Genomic DNA, 17,376 nt, shown 5'->3' on the forward strand with positions numbered 1-17,376 from the left:
TTATAAATAGAATGCCCTAGAATGAAGTGTCTCCAAGCTACTCCTTGTTCTGGGACTGAAATATTGCAGTCAGGTCTGTGTATTCACAGCAAATTCAGCCTGTAAAACCTATACGACTACCATTCCAATTATTCTGAAATGGAATTGTTTCTCAGAAGGTCAGAGATGTGTAGTTACTGACCCACAGCTGTCATTTCTCAGCTGTGCAGCATGCAAAATGTTGCACTCTGGCTTGGAATCCCATCTATCCATTCACAGCATACTCGCACACCACTTCTCTTGAGGAAGGCTTAGAGCCACCCTTCAGTGAGTAATTTCTTTTGAGTATTGGTATTTAAAGCACTCCCCTGCTTCCTGGGTTCTTTCTTGCCCTGCTTCCAATAACTGTAATTTATTGTTAATCTGTATGTAGCATTTGAATAGGGAAGCCCACTCAGATAATTCCACATAACAGAACCAACTGGGAAAGAGATAGCAGAAGCATGAGCTGGGTTGCATTTCTAGCACTCCACACATCATTGCTTCCAAGCCCAGTCTGTACCACTGTCTTAATTTACGATTTCAATGTGACAGTTTATGGGAGAGAATTCTTCATGGCTCCCATCATTATGCTTGTTTAATTAAAACAGTAATTAATGTTGTTATGTAAAAGGTGTGTGCGTAAGCTTTAAATACAACTTTAAACACACACTCCTTAATTTTGTTGTGGGGGAGAATGGAAGGGCTAACCAAGGGGGTTCAAGTAGTTTTTTGTCTAGAATTCTGACCTCTTCATGATCGAGCTTTTGTGAATGTTTGGGTTATGGGAGAGCTGGCTTTTCCTTGATTAGATGAAGGAGAGTGGGTCTGAATTTATATAGTCCATGTACACATATTTTCTGTGTAGATCTCTCTTGATATTGTGGTATCTGAATGTCTTTCAGATAAACATAAGGATGGATAGCTTTTGTGCTCTCTTTCTCCTTATCCTTAATTGAGAGAGCTCAGTTGTGTTTCAGTTGAAAAGAGTGAATTTAAACATAGAAAAATTGTGATGCAGTCATATTCTTCTGGTCCTGTAAAGAGAAGGGAACCCATTGTAGAAGCCCCCTGAACTCAGAGCACCATGAATTTTCTGATGGGCTTTTTAGTACAGGATACTAGTAATCAAGCAGTTCATGAATGACTTATACATAGGTCTTAGGAACTATTTAAAATAAAAAGGGTGACGTTTACAAACTGAAACACCTGAACATTTTAACACCATGAATTTTCTTCCCCAGTGAAATGTGTTAATTGCATTTTGAATGAATACTTTAGGGTGCTACTTCCTGTTCTTGATGCTCTGAAGTCTCCCTAGCCTCTGTTTGCCAGATGCTGGGAATGGGCAACAGGATGGATCACTTGATGATTGCCTGTTCTATTCACCCCTCTGAACCATCTGGCATTGGCCACTGTCGGAAGACAGGATACTGGGCTAGATGGTCTGACCCAGAATGGCCGTACTTATGTATCTTACTAATTTAAAAGCAGGATGGAATTGAAATACTTACTTTTTCATTTTTAAAAAAAGGCATTTGGCATTCTTAACAGCTCACTGTTCTTTCAAATAATGTTCCCAACCAAGGGAGTTCTGGTATTCATGCATTAGTAAGTTACTAAAACACAGAATATGAGAGAGAGAAAGATGTTAAGGCTTTCAAATATACATTCACTTTGTATAAATACGTATACATATACATCACTTTTGCTGATGAGCTAGAGGCTCTTTATTGGATTTAATTCAATTTATTCCTGAACAGTGAATTTAGAAAACAAATGCAATATTATTTTAGCAATACTGTATTTTTCAGAAATAGATATGGTCGTAGTCACAATGCTATCAGTCATAGGAAAGGTTTCAAGATTTACTGAAATCACATTTGAAATTCTGCAACTACCATTAATAATGGCATTGTTTTAATCTATTTTTAGTGGACCAAGGTTCTGTGATTTTAATAATCCTGGAAGAGAATAGTTTCTGTTTTGAAAAATTCTAATCTTTGTCTTTTGCCCCTAAAATATTTCAATTTTTTAAATTTATTGTGGGAGATAATGCCAGCCTGCAATTTTAAAAACAGAGGGGCACATCCTCAGCCCCAAAATGTCTTGTAGGTGAAATGATTTACTGAAGCATTATAAAAATGAATTAATGTAAATGTTTCTAATGAGGCATCCATTTAAAAAATAATTTCATCATGCTAATTTGTTGAAGCAGATGGTTTTGTCCTGGGTGGCAGCTAACGTCGTGTTTTAACAGCATCCAAAAGTGGTAACTCTAGATTGATTTTTTTTTTTTTATTAAACTAGGAAAGTGAAGGGTGATCTTCCACAGTCAGTATTGGGAAAATCAAAAAAACTTGCACCTCAGACAACAGAGAAATATATAGAGAAAAGACTGAGTTTTGAACTTTTGAGGTTACTTCTGCTGAATTATATATGAGGGAAAAACCATAGAATCATAGAATATTAGGGTTGGAAGGGACCTTAGCAGGTCATCTAGTCCAACCCCCTGCTCAAAGCAGGACCAATCCCCAACTAAATCATCCCAGCCAGGGCTTTGTCAAGTCTGACCTTAAAAACTTCTAAGGAAGGAGATTCCACCATCTCCCTAGGTAACGCATTCCAGTGCTTCACCACCCTCCTGGTGAAAAAGTTTTTCCTAATATCCACTGCAACTTGAGACCATTACTCCTCATTCTGTCATCTGCCACCACTGAGAACAGTCTAGATACATCCTCTTTGGAACCCCCTTTCAGGTAGTTGAAAGCAGCTATCAAATCCCCCCTCATTCTTCTCTTCTGCAGACTAAACAATCCCAGTTCCCTCAGCCTCTCCTCATAAGTCATGTGTTCCAGTCCCCTAATCATTTTTGTTGCCCTCCGCTGGACTCTTTCCAATTTTTCCACATCCTTCTTGAAGTGTGGGGCCCAAAACTGGACACAGTACTCCAGATGAGGCCTCACCAATGTCGAATAGAGGGGAATGATCACATCCCTCAATCTGCTGGCAATTCCCCTACTTATACATCCCAAAATGCCATTAGCTTTCTTGGCAACAAGGGCACACTGTTGACTCATATCCAGCTTCTCGTCCACTGTAACCCCTAGGTCCTTTTCTGCAGAACTGCTGCCTAGCCATTCGGTCCCTAGTCTGTAGCGGTGCATGGGATTCTTCCGTCCTAAGTGCAGGACTCTGCACTTGTCCTTGTTGAACCTCATCAGATTTCTTTTGGCCTAATCCTCTAATTTGTCTAGGGCCCTCTGTATCCTATCCCTACCCTCCAGCGTATCTACCTCTCCTCCCAGTTTAGTGTCATCTGCAAACTTGCTGAGGGTGCAATCCACACCATCCTCCGGATCATTTATGGAGATATTGAACAAAACTGGCCCGAGGACCAACCCTTGGGGCACTCCACTTGGTACCAGCTGCCAACTAGACATGGAGCCATTGATCACTACCCATTGAGCCCGACAATCTAGCCAACTTTCTATCCACCTTATAGTCCATTCAGCCAGCCCATACTACTTTAACTTGCTGGCAAGAATACTGTGGGAGATGGTGTCAAAAGCTTTGCTAAAGTCAAGGAACAACACGTCCACCGCTTTCCCCTCATCCACAGAGCCAGTTATCTCATCATAGAAGGCAATTAGATTAGTCAGGCATGACTTGCCCTTGGTGAATCCATGCTGACTCTTCCTGATCACTTTCCTCTCCTCCAAGTGCTTCAGAATTGATTCCTTGAGGAGCTGCTCCATGATTTTTCCAGGAACTGAGGTGAGGCTGACTGGCCTGTAGTTCCCAGGATCCTTCTTCTTCCCTTTTTTAAAGATGGGTACTACATTAGCCTTTTTCCAGTCGTCTGGGACCTCCCCCGATTGCCATGAGTTTTCAAAGATAATGGCCAATGGCTCTGCAATCACATCTGCCAACTCCTTTAGCACTCTTGGATGCAGCGCATCCGGACCCATGGACTTGTGCTCGTCCAGCTTTTCTAAATAGTCCCGAACCACTTCTTTCTTCACAGAGGGCTGGTCACCTCCTGCCCATGCTGTGCTGCCCAGTGCAGCAGTCTGGGAGCTGATCTTGTTTGTGAAAACAGAGGCAAAAAAAAGCATTGAGTACATTAGCTTTTTCCACATCCTCTGTCACTAGGTTGCCTCTCTCATTCTGTAAGGGGCCCACACTTTCCTTGACTTTCTTCTTGTTGCTAACATACCTGAAGAAACCCTTCTTGTTACTCTTAACATCTTTTGCTAGCTGCAACTCCAGGTGTGATTTGGCCTTCCTGATTTCACTCCTGCATCCCCGAGAAATATTTTTATACTCTTCCCTGGTCATTTGTCCAATCTTCCACTTCTTGTAAGCTTCTTTTTTGTGTTCAAGATCAGCAAGGATTTCACTGTTAAGCCAAGCTGGTCGCCTGCCATATTTACTATTCTTTCCACACATCGGGATGGTTTGTCCCTGTAACCTCAATAAGGATTCTTTAAAATACAGCCAGCTCTCCTGGACTCCTTTCCCCCTCATGTTATTCTCCCAGGGGATCCTGCCCATCAGTTTCCTGAGGGAGTCAGAGTCTGCTTTTCCGAAGTCCAGGGTCCGTATTCTGCTGCTCTCCTTTCTTCCCTGTGTCAGGATCCTGAACTCGACCATCTCATGGTCACTGCCTCCCAGGTTCCAATCCACTTTTGCTTCCCCTACTAATTCTTCCCGGTTTGTGAGCAGCAGGTCAAGAAGAGCTCTGCCTCTAGTTGGTTCTTCCAGCATTTGCACCAGGAAATTGTCCCCTACACTTTCCAAAAACTTCCTGGATTGTCTGTGCACTACTGTATTGCTCTCCCAGCAGATATCAGGGTGATTAAAGTCTCCCATGAGAACCAGAGCCTGTGATCTAGTAACTTCCGTGAGTTGCCAGAAGAAAGCCTCGTCCACCTCATCCCCCTGGTCCGGTGGTCTATAGCAGGCTCCCACCACGACATCACCCTTGTTGCTCACACTTCTAAACTTAATCCAGAAACATTCAGGTTTTTCTGCAGTTTCATACGTGAACTCTGCACAGTCATACTGCTCCCTTACATACAGTGCAACTCCCCCACCTTTTCTGCCCTGCCTGTCCTTCCTGAACAGTTTATATCCATCCATGACAGTACTCCAGTCATGTGAGTTATCCCACCGAGTCTCTGTTATTCCAATCACATCATAATTCCTTGACTGTGCCAGGACTTCCAGTTCTCCCTGCTTGTTTCCCAAGCTTCTTGCATTTCTGTATAGGCACTTGAGATAACTCGCTGATCGTCCCTCTTTCTCAGTATGAGGCAGGACCCCTGCCCTCTTGCGCGCTCCTGCTCGTGCTTCCTCCCAGTATGCCACTTCCCCACTTACCTGAGGGCTTTGGTCTCCTTCCCCCGGTGAACCTAGTTTAAAGCCCTCCTCACTAGGTTAGCCAGCCTGCTTGCGAAGATGCTCCTCCCTCTCTTCGTTAGGTGGAGTCCGTCTCTGCCTAGCACTCCTCCTTCTTGGAACACCATCCCATGGTCAAAGAATCCAAAGCCTTCTCTTCGACACCACCTGCATAGCCATTCGTTGACTTCCACGATTCGACAGTCTCTACCCAGGCCTTTTCCTTCCACGGGCAGGATGGACGAGAAGACCACTTGTGCCTCAAACTCCTTTATCCTTCTTCCCAGAGCCACGTAGTCCGCAGTGATCCACTCAAGGTCATTCTTGGCAGTATCATTGGTGCCCACGTGGAGAAGCAGGAAGGGGTAGCGGTCCGAGGGCTTGATGAGTTTCGGCAGTCTCTCCGTCACATCGTGAATCCTAGCTCCTGGCAAGCAGCAGACTTCTCAGTTTTCCCGGTCGGGGCGGCAGATAGGTGACTCAGTCCCCCTGAGGAGAGAGTCCCCGACCACCACCACCCGCCTCCTTCTCTTGGGAGCGGTGGTCGTGGAACCCCCAACCCTAGGACAGTGCATCTCATGCCTTCCAATCGGCGGAGTCTCCTTCTGTTCCCTTCCCTCCGATGTATCATCTAGTCCACTCTCTGCATTAGTACCTGTGGAGAGAACATGAAAATGGTTACTTACCTGTATCTGAGTTGCTGGTACATGGACGCTCCCCTTACTTCTTCTGGAGGTCACATGCTGCCAAATTTCTTCACTGTCCTCCTGTCCCCACTGGGCAGCCTGTTCTGAATCTTCAGAACATTGTGCCATGTGGATCCTATTAGCTCAACAATGTATGTAGTTTAAAGTCAAGAGAAGAGCAGGTACAATTGAATTAGCTACAATAATGTGTTTGCTTTGTTATAATGTGGGAAAATATAGCACATATTTTACATAAAAATAATTGTGGTGGTCAGCAAATAGAGGCTGAGCTACAGGGGCTTTGCATACAGTTCTTAATCAAAAAATGAGATTATTGTTTCAAAGATTTACAGGGGTCTTTTGGACAACAGTGTGTGACTAGTCCTGTAGGAGTAATTCTATTTTCTTTTGCTTAGAAGTGTTACTTGACTTGCTTCATTCCTCTTTAATCCTTCAACAACACATAATATTGGTTCATTTCAGATGCAAAATCTACTACAGATAGGTGCATTCATAAAATTTTCTTCATTGGGGACTATAATAACTTTTGATAGTAAATAGCTCATACAATGTACATAATTTATGTTCAGAATTATTTTCTGAAAATGATGTAGTCCATTTTTGTAATCTTTGAGGAGGGATGGTTAATTTTGTCTTGTGATACACACTTTTAAAAATCCTCACAAGGTGGCAGCCTTGAACCATCTTTTTCAAATGACCAGGTATTTATTTTAATGATATTTTGAATTATAGTGTCATGTTTCCTATCCTTAGTTCCTGTTCAAGAGTTAAAACATTTAAAGTACTTTAGCATATATCCTTATGTAACTTTTTCAATAACTTGTGTAGCTACAATGTTTGTGTTCTTAATTTGTTAACCTTTTTGTTAGGTTTCTGAAAGCCATGTATTTTTGCTTATTATTTTAAAAATATTTGTTTTAATTCTAGCAAGATTTGGTATTTTGTGTCTGTGAAATCCTTGATCTCTTTTCATACTTGATATTAGAAAAAACAGAAATTAAGCCTGAAAGCTCACTGTTGAAATGAGGTACTTACTTTACATAGTATTTTATGGTGTGTAATGTCAAAATAGCTTTTTAGTAGGAAACTTGTTTAATTTCCTAACTGATTTTTTGAGTTAACTGTTTCACCCCATCCATATTTTAGACAGAGAGCCATTCTGCCATACCTGAGATACAAATATGGCAAACAGACACATTGAGAAAAGAAAGCAAAGTAATTGTGTTTGTGAGACTGGCACAGGTGGTGTCTTTCTAAAATATTAATGCTTTTTTTGTTGGACTGTGTACTTTTGAAAAATGTATACTCAAAGGGCTTTGAGCCATATGGTAGACTTATTATGTGTTAAATGTCACTTAATTTTTGGTGTACTTGAAATATGTAGAGCCAGGAATTTCTCAAGAATATTTGCCTGCATATCTCTAACTCTTGTGCTGTATTAACAATCTTAATTTTTTAAAAAAGTTTTGGCTCACTAATATATATTTTTTGCTTTAGTGTCTGTCCCTTATGTGCATTTCAGTGACTTGTACAATATTTGCTTACAAAATATCCTTAGTAAGAGTGGTTTAGAGCTAAGCCAGCATAATCAGATTGGTTGCTCACTCTTTCTAGCAATAAAGAGTTTGTTTCTAAGACATGAATGCTTGCCTAGCCCAGGCGTATTGACATTTGGATCTGGATAAAATGCCCGTGGGGCTTCACTTTTAATCTCTAAGGACTTTGTTCTCAGTCCTGCAATATGCTGAACTCTTTGAACTTCCTTTGTCTTCAGTGAGAATTTGAGATGCTCCTTGCAGGAGCTAAAAGGAAAGAAAGAGATTTTTCAGAAGGAAAACATTATTGTAATTTTGTTACAGATGGAATGAGAGTTGCTACTAGGAGCAGAAGCGGAGAGAGGTGATTCATGCTGGTTTTTGGATACCTTCTCCCATTGGTGGTGCACAGTGATTGCTTCACGTATATAGCCAGATGGGGGGAGTTCTTAATCTACTAGTGGCTGACAGCCTCTGGAAATTTCCCTTTGGAATGGGAAGTACTCCTGGTACAGGTCTGCTCATTTGTGTGACTGACGTCACTGAATGTCTGTTTTGTAATAGTTCATCAAATTATTAAAACAACGATAGTTAAATACAAGAAATATAATCTGCCTCTTTGCTGTCAAGAAAAGTATTATGCTAATTGGACTTGTGACTGCTATGCTTTTGTTATATGTTTTTTCATATTGTTCATCCTCCAAAGACTAATGTAGATGTTTTATAAAGTAATAAATAAATACAAATTCCAAGTCTGTTTTTATATGTGTGTGTATATATGTATATATATATGATCCCTTTCAAAGGGATGCCGTGAACATATTTTCTGTGTTTTTAAATAAATAAATGGTTCTTTGTATATTTTACCAATTTTTGGCATTGTGTGCACTGTATGTTTGATTCAAATTGCATTGAATTAATTAAAAATATTGTTGTACATCTTTTCAGTGATGTAAACACTCTTTAGCTACCTTCATATCTGTTTTAATAAGATGTGAATTCCATTTGTTCCCATCAGGTCTCCAAAATATATTGTTGTGATGGGGTAGTCTGCTTAAGAGCATTTCTGCTACCAGTCAGTCCTCCCTATCACATGCATGTCCTTTAAGAGTTTGGGGATGGTCTTACACATAAGGACTGAGGAGATACGGACAGAGGGGAAAAGGGTCCTGAGGAAAAAATAGCAGTTAAAAGGAATCTCGTTAGCGTATCTTTAAGGACCTGGAGCCTTGCAGAGAAGGTGAGGCAGGTATCCCCTCTGACCCAGGCAATAAGAAATGACCTGGGAGCAGGGGCCAGCATAATGCTGTCTCCTCCCACACAGCAGGGCAGGTGACTAGACACTTTAGGGAGCAATAAGGCTTCTGCAGGGCCCCTGAATTAGCAGGGAACCATAGCTCCAGCTCAGTGGAAGAGAGCTGTGGGAAACTATGAGCACAGGTTTGAAGACACCCTGGTAGGTGCCAGAGAGGCTGAGAGGGAGGTCTATTTTTGTGATGATCTGCTTTTGGGGTTGAATAAACTAGACACTTGAAGGGTGCTGTTCAATGTACAAGCCTCATGGGACTAATTAAAAACACCTGGGAAACTGAGGTAGCGGTGCAACGGCAGCCCTGTATGGAGCTGCTGGGGGGTGCTCTAGGGGCGAGGAGCCCCCACTACAATTGCTATAGAAAAGCTTGTCATTTACCCAATGTAAATAGAATATTTTTGATGATTGCTATCTACAAAGGCTGTAATTTTAGAGTATTGCTTAAAACCCAGCTTGATTTAGAATACATAAATCATGTCAATTTTACTGGGATCTCTTCAGATATCTAAAACTGAGCAGTGGCTGGTGGAATTAGTATTTAGATGCAGCTTCAAGAGAACACCAGTAAGGGATGTTGTTGATTTCAGAGCTGGCACTCTGTTCTCTGAACTGAAGAAGTGCTACCCCATTGTGTTAGGGAGCATCCTTTTTGTAGGAGTAAGAACATTAACCCCTGTCTTAGGCTAATTGCAATTTGGGTAATTAGGCTTTTTAAAGTACACTTGAAGTTTGTTGGCTCTTTTTCACTTCCTGCTGTAAGCAGTTATGCACAGTTGAATTGTGGACACATTTCACCCCAGAGGTTCTACATTTCAGTCGTGTTTATTATAACAGTGCCCAAAAGAACTGATCAGGATGTGGGCACATTTGGTACCTGCTAAAGTAACACAGAGGGAGGACACAGTCCCTTTCCCAAAGAACTAAGGCCCAGATCCACCAAGGAATTTAGTCACCTAAGTACCAGATGTAAGCACTAATCCACAAGCCCTCTGTTCAGCTGCTGCCTGACCCTGTAGGTGCCTAAAGTCACTTTGGGCCTAAGTTTTCATAATAAAGTTCCTCAAATGTCTAAGTTGCTGCCTCTGGGCATGTGCACTGCTGCCTCATGCAAGGTGTTCAGATGCCTTTCTCCTGCTTAATTCCCAGTGCAGTCCACAAACAATGGAAAGATTAAATGTTCCTCTGCCTAACTCATGTGTGATCTAGTGGGCATGCCTTCCAGCGTGGGTCCCATTCAAAATGTGGCCAGAGGTGTAGGTGTCCTGTTATACTATGCCCCATATTCTTCATAGAAATATTGTTATATGATTATAGCATATCTAAGATTGTATTTTACACAAGATCGGTCATGTGAGATATCATTGGAAAGGTTATGATTTACTAATTATGATTATTATATTTGTATGCATGTATCATTTTTGTATCTGACCTTAGGAATATTGTCTATGCACCTATTACAAATCTGTTTACACCTGGGGAATGCCCACTAGACAGAATGCAATCAGTCTAGATTGCAGGCTGGAAAGGGCCATTAGGAAAAACAATAGTCTTTGAAGATGCTAATCTCCCACCTTCCTGTGGACACTGCAAACAGACTTTTAGTTGTGGCTGGAGGGTCATGTGATCACATCACCTGATACTGGACTCCATGATAAAATTAGTACTTTTTCACTGAGCTGGGGTGGGAATCATACTGGAAGACAAAGGATTCCTGCCATATGTAAAACCTATTTAAGGCAGAGGAGTGCTATAATTGTGGTTGGTTCTTCACTGAATCCCCACCAAGGATGACTGCTGTTAACATCTAGGAAACTAAGAAGGGGTGGGGAGAGAAGGACTGAGCCCAGGCTGGAAGGGTGTCTAGCCTGTGAATGAAATATCTGAAGTTTTAAGCTGCAGGTCAGTGCAGCTGACCTTCAAGAATCTCTGCAATCTGCCTAAAACAACATTTAGGGTGAGAATTTGCTACTTATACTGATTTCTCCAGTATCTTAAGCTCAGTCTGTGGTTTTGTTTATTTCCTAAGGTGATCTGCTTTGATCTGTTTGCTAACCCTTTATAATTACTTAATCTATCTTTTGCAGGTAATAAACTTTTATGTTTGATCTAAAACCAGTTTGTGGAATTCATAACTCGGGAGGGGGGGCAAAAAGCTGTTCATATCTTCCTCCACATTGGGGGAGGGTGGGGGGATGAATTTCAGTGAGTTTATGCTGTATAGTTCTCTGTTCAGTGCAAGATGACATAATCTTGGGTTTACACTCTAGGAGGGGGGTGCACTTGAGTACTGGGCAATTCCTTAGCTGAGCTTTCCCATGCAGAGCTGATCTCAGCATCTTTGTGAAACTGCAGCTGGATGTGTCCCTACCTGTGTGTGTGTGTGTGCTGGTAAAGTGCAGCCTGAAGCCTGAGGGCTTGGCTCAGCAATATAGTGTGAAGGGAGCCCAGGCTGGTGGGACAGGTGGGTGCAGAGGTACCCCAGTTTCAGGTGGCACCCTGGAGGAACCTATCACATGTCCTACCTTACAACTTTTTTTCTTTAGTGCTCTAAATCACTGGGAAACACAGGTTCAGTTTCCCCCTCTGCTGAAGAAGGAAGAAAGGCTTTGAACAGGGGTTTCCTGCCTCTTAGGAGGTTGCTCTAACTACTGAGCTATGGGATATTCTGATGTGGGAGCTCTCCCAGTCCCTCCTGTTGAAGCTGTTCCACTGTGTATGAATTAGTTATTGGGCCAGAGAGAGAGAGAATGACACTCTAGCCTGGTGGTTTGGCTGCCCACATTGGAGATGGGACACCAAGAGCCCAGACTTCTTGCTCTAAATACTGTTTCATTATTTATCCACAGTGGAACAGCGTAATCGGGGGAAACTTAGGAAGCCCCACATCAGAATATCCCATAAGCTCAGTGGTTAGAGCACTTATTTGCAAGGTGGGGAGCAGAAATCATAGAATATTAGAGTTGGAAGAGACCTCAGGAGGTCATCTAGTCAAACCTCCTGCTCAAAGCAGGACCAACCCCAACTAAATCATCCCAGCCAGGGCTTTGTCAAAGCCTGAAAAACTTCTAAGGATGGAGATTCCACCACTTACCTAGGTAACGCCTTCCAGTGCTTCACCACCCTTCTAGTGAAATAGTTTTTCCTAATATCCAACCTAGACTCCGCAACTGTAACTTGAGACCACTAGTCCTTGTTCTGTCATCTGCCACCACTGAGAACAGCCTAGCTCCATCCTCTTTGGAACCCCCTTTTCAGGTAGTTGAAGGCTGCTATCAAATCCCCCCTCGCTCTTCTCTTCTGCAGACTAAATAAGCCTAGTTCCCTCAGCCTCTCATAAGTCATGTGCCGCAGCCCGCTAAGCATTTTCATTGCCCTCCGCTGGACTCTCCAATTTGTCCACATCCTTTCTGTAGTCAAGGGCCCAAAATTGGACACAATACTCCAGGTGTGGTCTCACCAGTGTTGAACAGTGAGGAATAATCACTTCCCTTGATCTGCTGGCAATGCTTCTAGTTATAGAGCCCAATATGCTGTTAGCCTTCTTGGCAACAAGGGCACACTGTTCTCGTCCACTGTAATCCCCAGGTACTTTTCTGCAGAACTTCTGCCTAGATAGTCGGTCCCCAATCTATAGCAGAGTATGGGATTCTTTCGTCCTAAGTGCAGGACTCTGGACTAATCCTTGTTGAACCTCATCAGATTTCTTTTAGCTCAATCCTCCAATTTGTCTCGGTCGCTCTGGACCCTATCACTACCCTCCAGCATATCTACCTCAAGTGTCATCTGCAAACTTGTTGAGGGTGCAATCCATCCCATCATCCAGATCATTAATGAAGATGCTGAACAAAACCGGCCCCGAGGCACTGTGCTTGATACTGGCTGCCAGCTGCACATCGAGCCATTGATCACTATGCATTGAGCCCGATGATCTAGCCAGCTTTCTATCTACCTTATAGTCCTTTCATCCAATCTATACTTTTTTAACTTGCTGGCAAGAATACTGTGGGAGACCGTATCAAAAGCTTTGGTAAAGATGATGCATAACTGTTGATAGTGGTGGAGGGGGGCACAATTTAAAGATTCTGATGGTATGCAGCAGGGTTCAGGGCTGGGGATATAAACCCTGGCAGAAATCGGAGGTTGGGGGGGAATGTGATCCCCCACCCCCTTACATCACCTCTGTGTGGGAGACCCCTGTTCAAATCCCTACTCAGGTAATGGGGGAATTGACTCTGGGTCTTCTATATCATGGGCGAGTGCTTTAATCACTGGGATAAAAGTTATAAGGTTGGTAGCAGCACCATCACTCCTCCGCTGGCTGTTTTGTGTGGAGCGAGACAGGTGCTTGACTTATTTTCTCAGTAAATGACTTAGGCACCTAAGCTCTCTGACTCCAGGGGAGGGTTCCTGGCTGTGGATTTTGTAAGCAGAGATAGGCACCTCACTGCATCCTGGATTCAGGCACCTAACTCCATGAGAGGTGGGCTACATCCTTCTCCTTGACATCTCCCATTGACTAGCTTAGATGGCTTCCTACCTAGCATGCTGGCTTTTGTGAATGGCATTCTTAGCTGCCTGTCTCTCCCCTCTCATTGTATGGTACCAAACTTTGTGGTTTATGATCCCATTGCTATTCCATTTAGGCACCGTGACACTCAGCATTGCAACACCACAGTCCCTTTGTGGATCTGGGCCATACAATGTAATTTCAGACAAGATGCACCAATTGTAAAAATACAGATGGGGAAGAAAGACAATGGAAAAAGTGATAAGATCATGCAGTCATTCCATATTTAAGGCTGCAACCAGACTTCTAGTTTGGGAAATATTTTTCACACCCTTCTAACTTTTCACAGGAACAACATTTCCCTCTGAAATGTTTTATAATATGCAGGATACATTTTTTTGCTATAAATTTTAAATATGTGGAATAAACTTTTCATATTTGTAAGAAGCTTTAACTTACCCATTGAAACTATCACATTTCTCAAGAATTTTTCACTAACTCTGTCTAAGGGATGGAGCTGTTTTAAAACTTGAAAATTCAGATACATACATGTTTGTGGTGGAGCCTAGAAAGGTGGCTGAGTGAGGAAACCCTAGAGTTCCAGACAAGGTTTTATTAGGGCAGAAAGAGTTAATAGGTAGGGCTTTGCAGCAGCTGGGGCCCATTAGGCTCTCAGGAAGACAGCCTGAAGCATATTAAAGGAAGAGGAAGTTCTGTGATTGCTGTGAGAAGGAGTTATATACTTGTGCTGAAAAAAGACAGTTGTAATCCTCCTTCAAGAGTTGGGGGTTCTGTTTAACTCCTGATGAAAAGGGAGTTTTTTCTACTCTCCTTTCTGGAAGCAAGAAGGATAGGCTATTAGCTGAAAACATTTTTAGGAGGTATTATAAATGTTCAACTATGTCATTGTTTGGGTTTCTCTGTAATTGATTCATGTTTGTACTTTTGCTCTTTCCTGATGAATAGGAGAAACTTGAGACTTTGCTTGACTCTAAAGGGTTTTGGGATTTTTTGGTTTGCCTTATGCTCAAGGAGCTTTGGGCTTCTGTTCAGGCTAAATGCTACAACTTTTCTGTGTGTGGCTTTTTTTTTTTTTTTTTTTTTTTTGGTTCAAACATTTTAAAAATACCAGAAGGTAGTGCTAAGATTGAGTCTTATCTCGTGCATAACACTAGGCCTTTTAGACTCAAATTATTTCCACATTATGTAAGTGAGTATGTAATGCTGATAGACTCTGGTCCTCCACAGGCAGGATCAAACCTGGGACCCCTGGAGCTAAAGGCATGAGTTAATAGCCACATGGCTCTTAGCCCAGCTAGAGATTGATGAGTTTGCTACAGTCTTGGCTAGGTGCCCTTAGAGGGGTTCAGAGCACCACACCAAGCAGGCCTGGGTTACATGTACTGAGCTTTAATAGCTTATAGCTGAGCTAGAGCATTATCTTCTAGACATGCATGCACCCAATTTGAAGACTACAAGTAATGATGAATTCACTATATCGCAAAGTATAGATGCCAGTTGATGTTTACTGGCTTGGCCTCTAAGTGCTTCAGCACTTAAGTTTTAAGTGCATTAACTTTTAAGTGCTGCTTTGGCTGACCACCCACTTTAACTTTATAAGCCTCAGAAGACCTATGCAGGAGAGGAATCCTCCAGTATAACTCTGAACAATCTGGAAATCTACATGATTAAAATGCTTGTTTTTGTGTGGGGTTTTGTTTTGTTAACCACCAAATGGTATAAATTTCTCAGTTCCTTCTGTTTCTACAGAGACAGCCAGCAGCCCCAACTATAAAATTTAATTTTATGCTTAGGGTTGCCCTGTGAACATAAGGATTATTTGCTTGAATAATCTCATGTTCATTTTTAAAGAAACATTACTATACAAGTTTTGAAATGACCAGTTAATGTAACTAGGATACTTCATCTTTTTATAGTTGACTAATTCAGTTCATGACGATACTGTATACATTCTAGTAACTGTAATGCCTCCGGGTCTGCTTCTGATTTGTCATGCACCTCCATAATATAATATGGTGCAAGATCTGAAATGTAAGTCCAAAACTCAATTTTGCTTTTGATGAATTCTATAAGTTATCTATCTTGGCTCCTGAGCTGTCAAAACATTTTTTAGTAAGTAATATAAAAGTTTGAGCTGGATTTCTTTGCAGTTGATTCATGTTTTATCTTTACTCTTTACCACAAAGATATTAGAAACTAGCAAAAAGCTGTTGCATATAATTTAGTGTGTAAGTCATATTATAGCAAACTTGTTTCATCCAAATTTTCTTGCCAAACACTTGGCAGTAAACAAACCTTTAAAGCCTGGTGTATGAACTCTTGTAGTCTGCGGCTAACTCTGAAAACAGCATCTCAAAAGCAACTTCTTGTAGCGAATGTTTCTCTTTTACCAAATAGGTTTAAAAGCTTTGACAGCTTTTGCTATGATGGATTTCCAGTGGTGAATGCTATTTTATAGTTTTTGAGCTCTGGTTCACCGAACGCAACTTCCCTTACTGAAGTTATATATGGTGGCTCTCCAATAAAGAATTGCATATTTTTGTTTTTTCAAAGTGAAAAACTGAAGTGTATCTGCACATATAGAGAATATATTACTATGTGGGCATTTTAAAATCATTAGAACTGTCCTAAAGCATAGTGCAGGCATAAATAAGACAAAACATTTAACTAAAACAATACTAATGGTGCAACCTAAAATATCAAAGGATATAGATAAAGGTCCCTTCTCCAACCTTGCTTTACCCTATGTTCACAGTAGGGGAAGAAAAGCGAGCGGGGGGGTCCCGGGGAAGAGGCGGGGCTGGGGAGGTTGCAGCACTCCTCCTGGAGTGTCCAGTCTTTAAATATTACAAAGCTGGCTACCCTAGGAGCCTCAAGTAGACATACTTGTGTTAACTTCAGTCAAGCTAGCATGCTTAAAAATAGCATTGTGGCTGCAGCTGTGTTGGTGGTGGCATGGGTTAGCTATCCAAATTCCTACCATGGAGGTCAGGGAGGATTGTGGTCAGGTGGTATGCATCTATGCTGCTATTTTTAAGTATGCTAGCTTGATCAAAGATACTGTAGGTACATCTACATGAGCTGTAAATTCTAAGGATGCACCTACCCTGCAGCTGGGGGTAGATGGTCATGACCCAAGCCTGGCTTTCTCATCTGAATTAGGCACAACTTCTACAGGTGCTTACTCTGTCCCATTTTTAGGTGCCAGGGCAATCCACCAAACTCCAGGTGTCTAGGGTTAGGCAACAGTCAAGTGAACTCACTCACCACCTAAGTTTGGCAATAGATGTTCCCTCAATGCCTAAGTTTCTGCCTCTGAGCAAGTGCGCTGCTGTTTCACTGTAGGCATCCAGGCGCTTATCTCACACCAAAGCCCCAGAGTGCTTCACGAACTATGGGGGAAATAGATGGAGGACTGCCTGTCTCCCCCATGAGGTCCAGTCTAGTAGATGTGCTCAGAGGTGCCCTGACTTATGCAAAACAGCTTGGGGCGGGGGGAGACAGAGATGATAACGCCCTCTTACAATGTTTAGTTCAGTACTTAAAGTCCCCCTTCTGCCTGATGAGCAGGGATTTGAACAGGGTTCTGCCACCCCTGAGGTGAGTGCCCTAACCACTAGAGCAGGGGTTCCCGAACCATGGTATGCATACCCCTGGGGATACGTGAGACATCTCTGGGGGTACATGGGAGAAATTGTGTAATGGTGGATTTTATCTAATTTTATTTATTGCATTTTCATAATAGGCTACTCAGAGCTTTAAAACTATGGGAATTTAGTATATAAAAGACAGTAGTTAATTTATGTCGATGTTCCAATGAGAACACAGATACACTGATGTACAGAGCCCTCACTTCCAATCACCGTACAGCAT

At 42.1% G+C, this 17,376-nt stretch overlaps 1 protein-coding gene across 4 annotated transcripts in view; it reads left to right on the forward strand.

Annotated features, from left to right (window-relative positions):
- Positions 1–17,376, forward strand: part of LOC140905309 (dol-P-Glc:Glc(2)Man(9)GlcNAc(2)-PP-Dol alpha-1,2-glucosyltransferase) — an 82,762-nt gene that overhangs the window by 7,625 nt on the left and 57,761 nt on the right. For 3 of the 4 annotated variants that reach the window (XR_012156816.2, XR_012156817.2, XM_073328387.2), the window contains one exon: positions 7,988–11,025. The exons of the other annotated variant lie outside the window; for it this stretch is intronic. Coding sequence is in view for 1 of the 3 variants with exons in the window: in XM_073328387.2 (XP_073184488.1) it covers positions 7,988–7,996 (9 nt within the window). In the remaining 2 variants the exon portion in view is untranslated. Of the gene's footprint in view, positions 1–7,987; positions 11,026–17,376 lie in introns of those variants that run through there. 4 annotated transcript variants of the gene reach the window in all.

The sequence above is a fragment of the Lepidochelys kempii genome, chromosome 1 (genome assembly GCF_965140285.1).
Source record: "Lepidochelys kempii isolate rLepKem1 chromosome 1, rLepKem1.hap1, whole genome shotgun sequence".
NCBI lineage: Eukaryota > Metazoa > Chordata > Testudines > Cheloniidae > Lepidochelys > Lepidochelys kempii.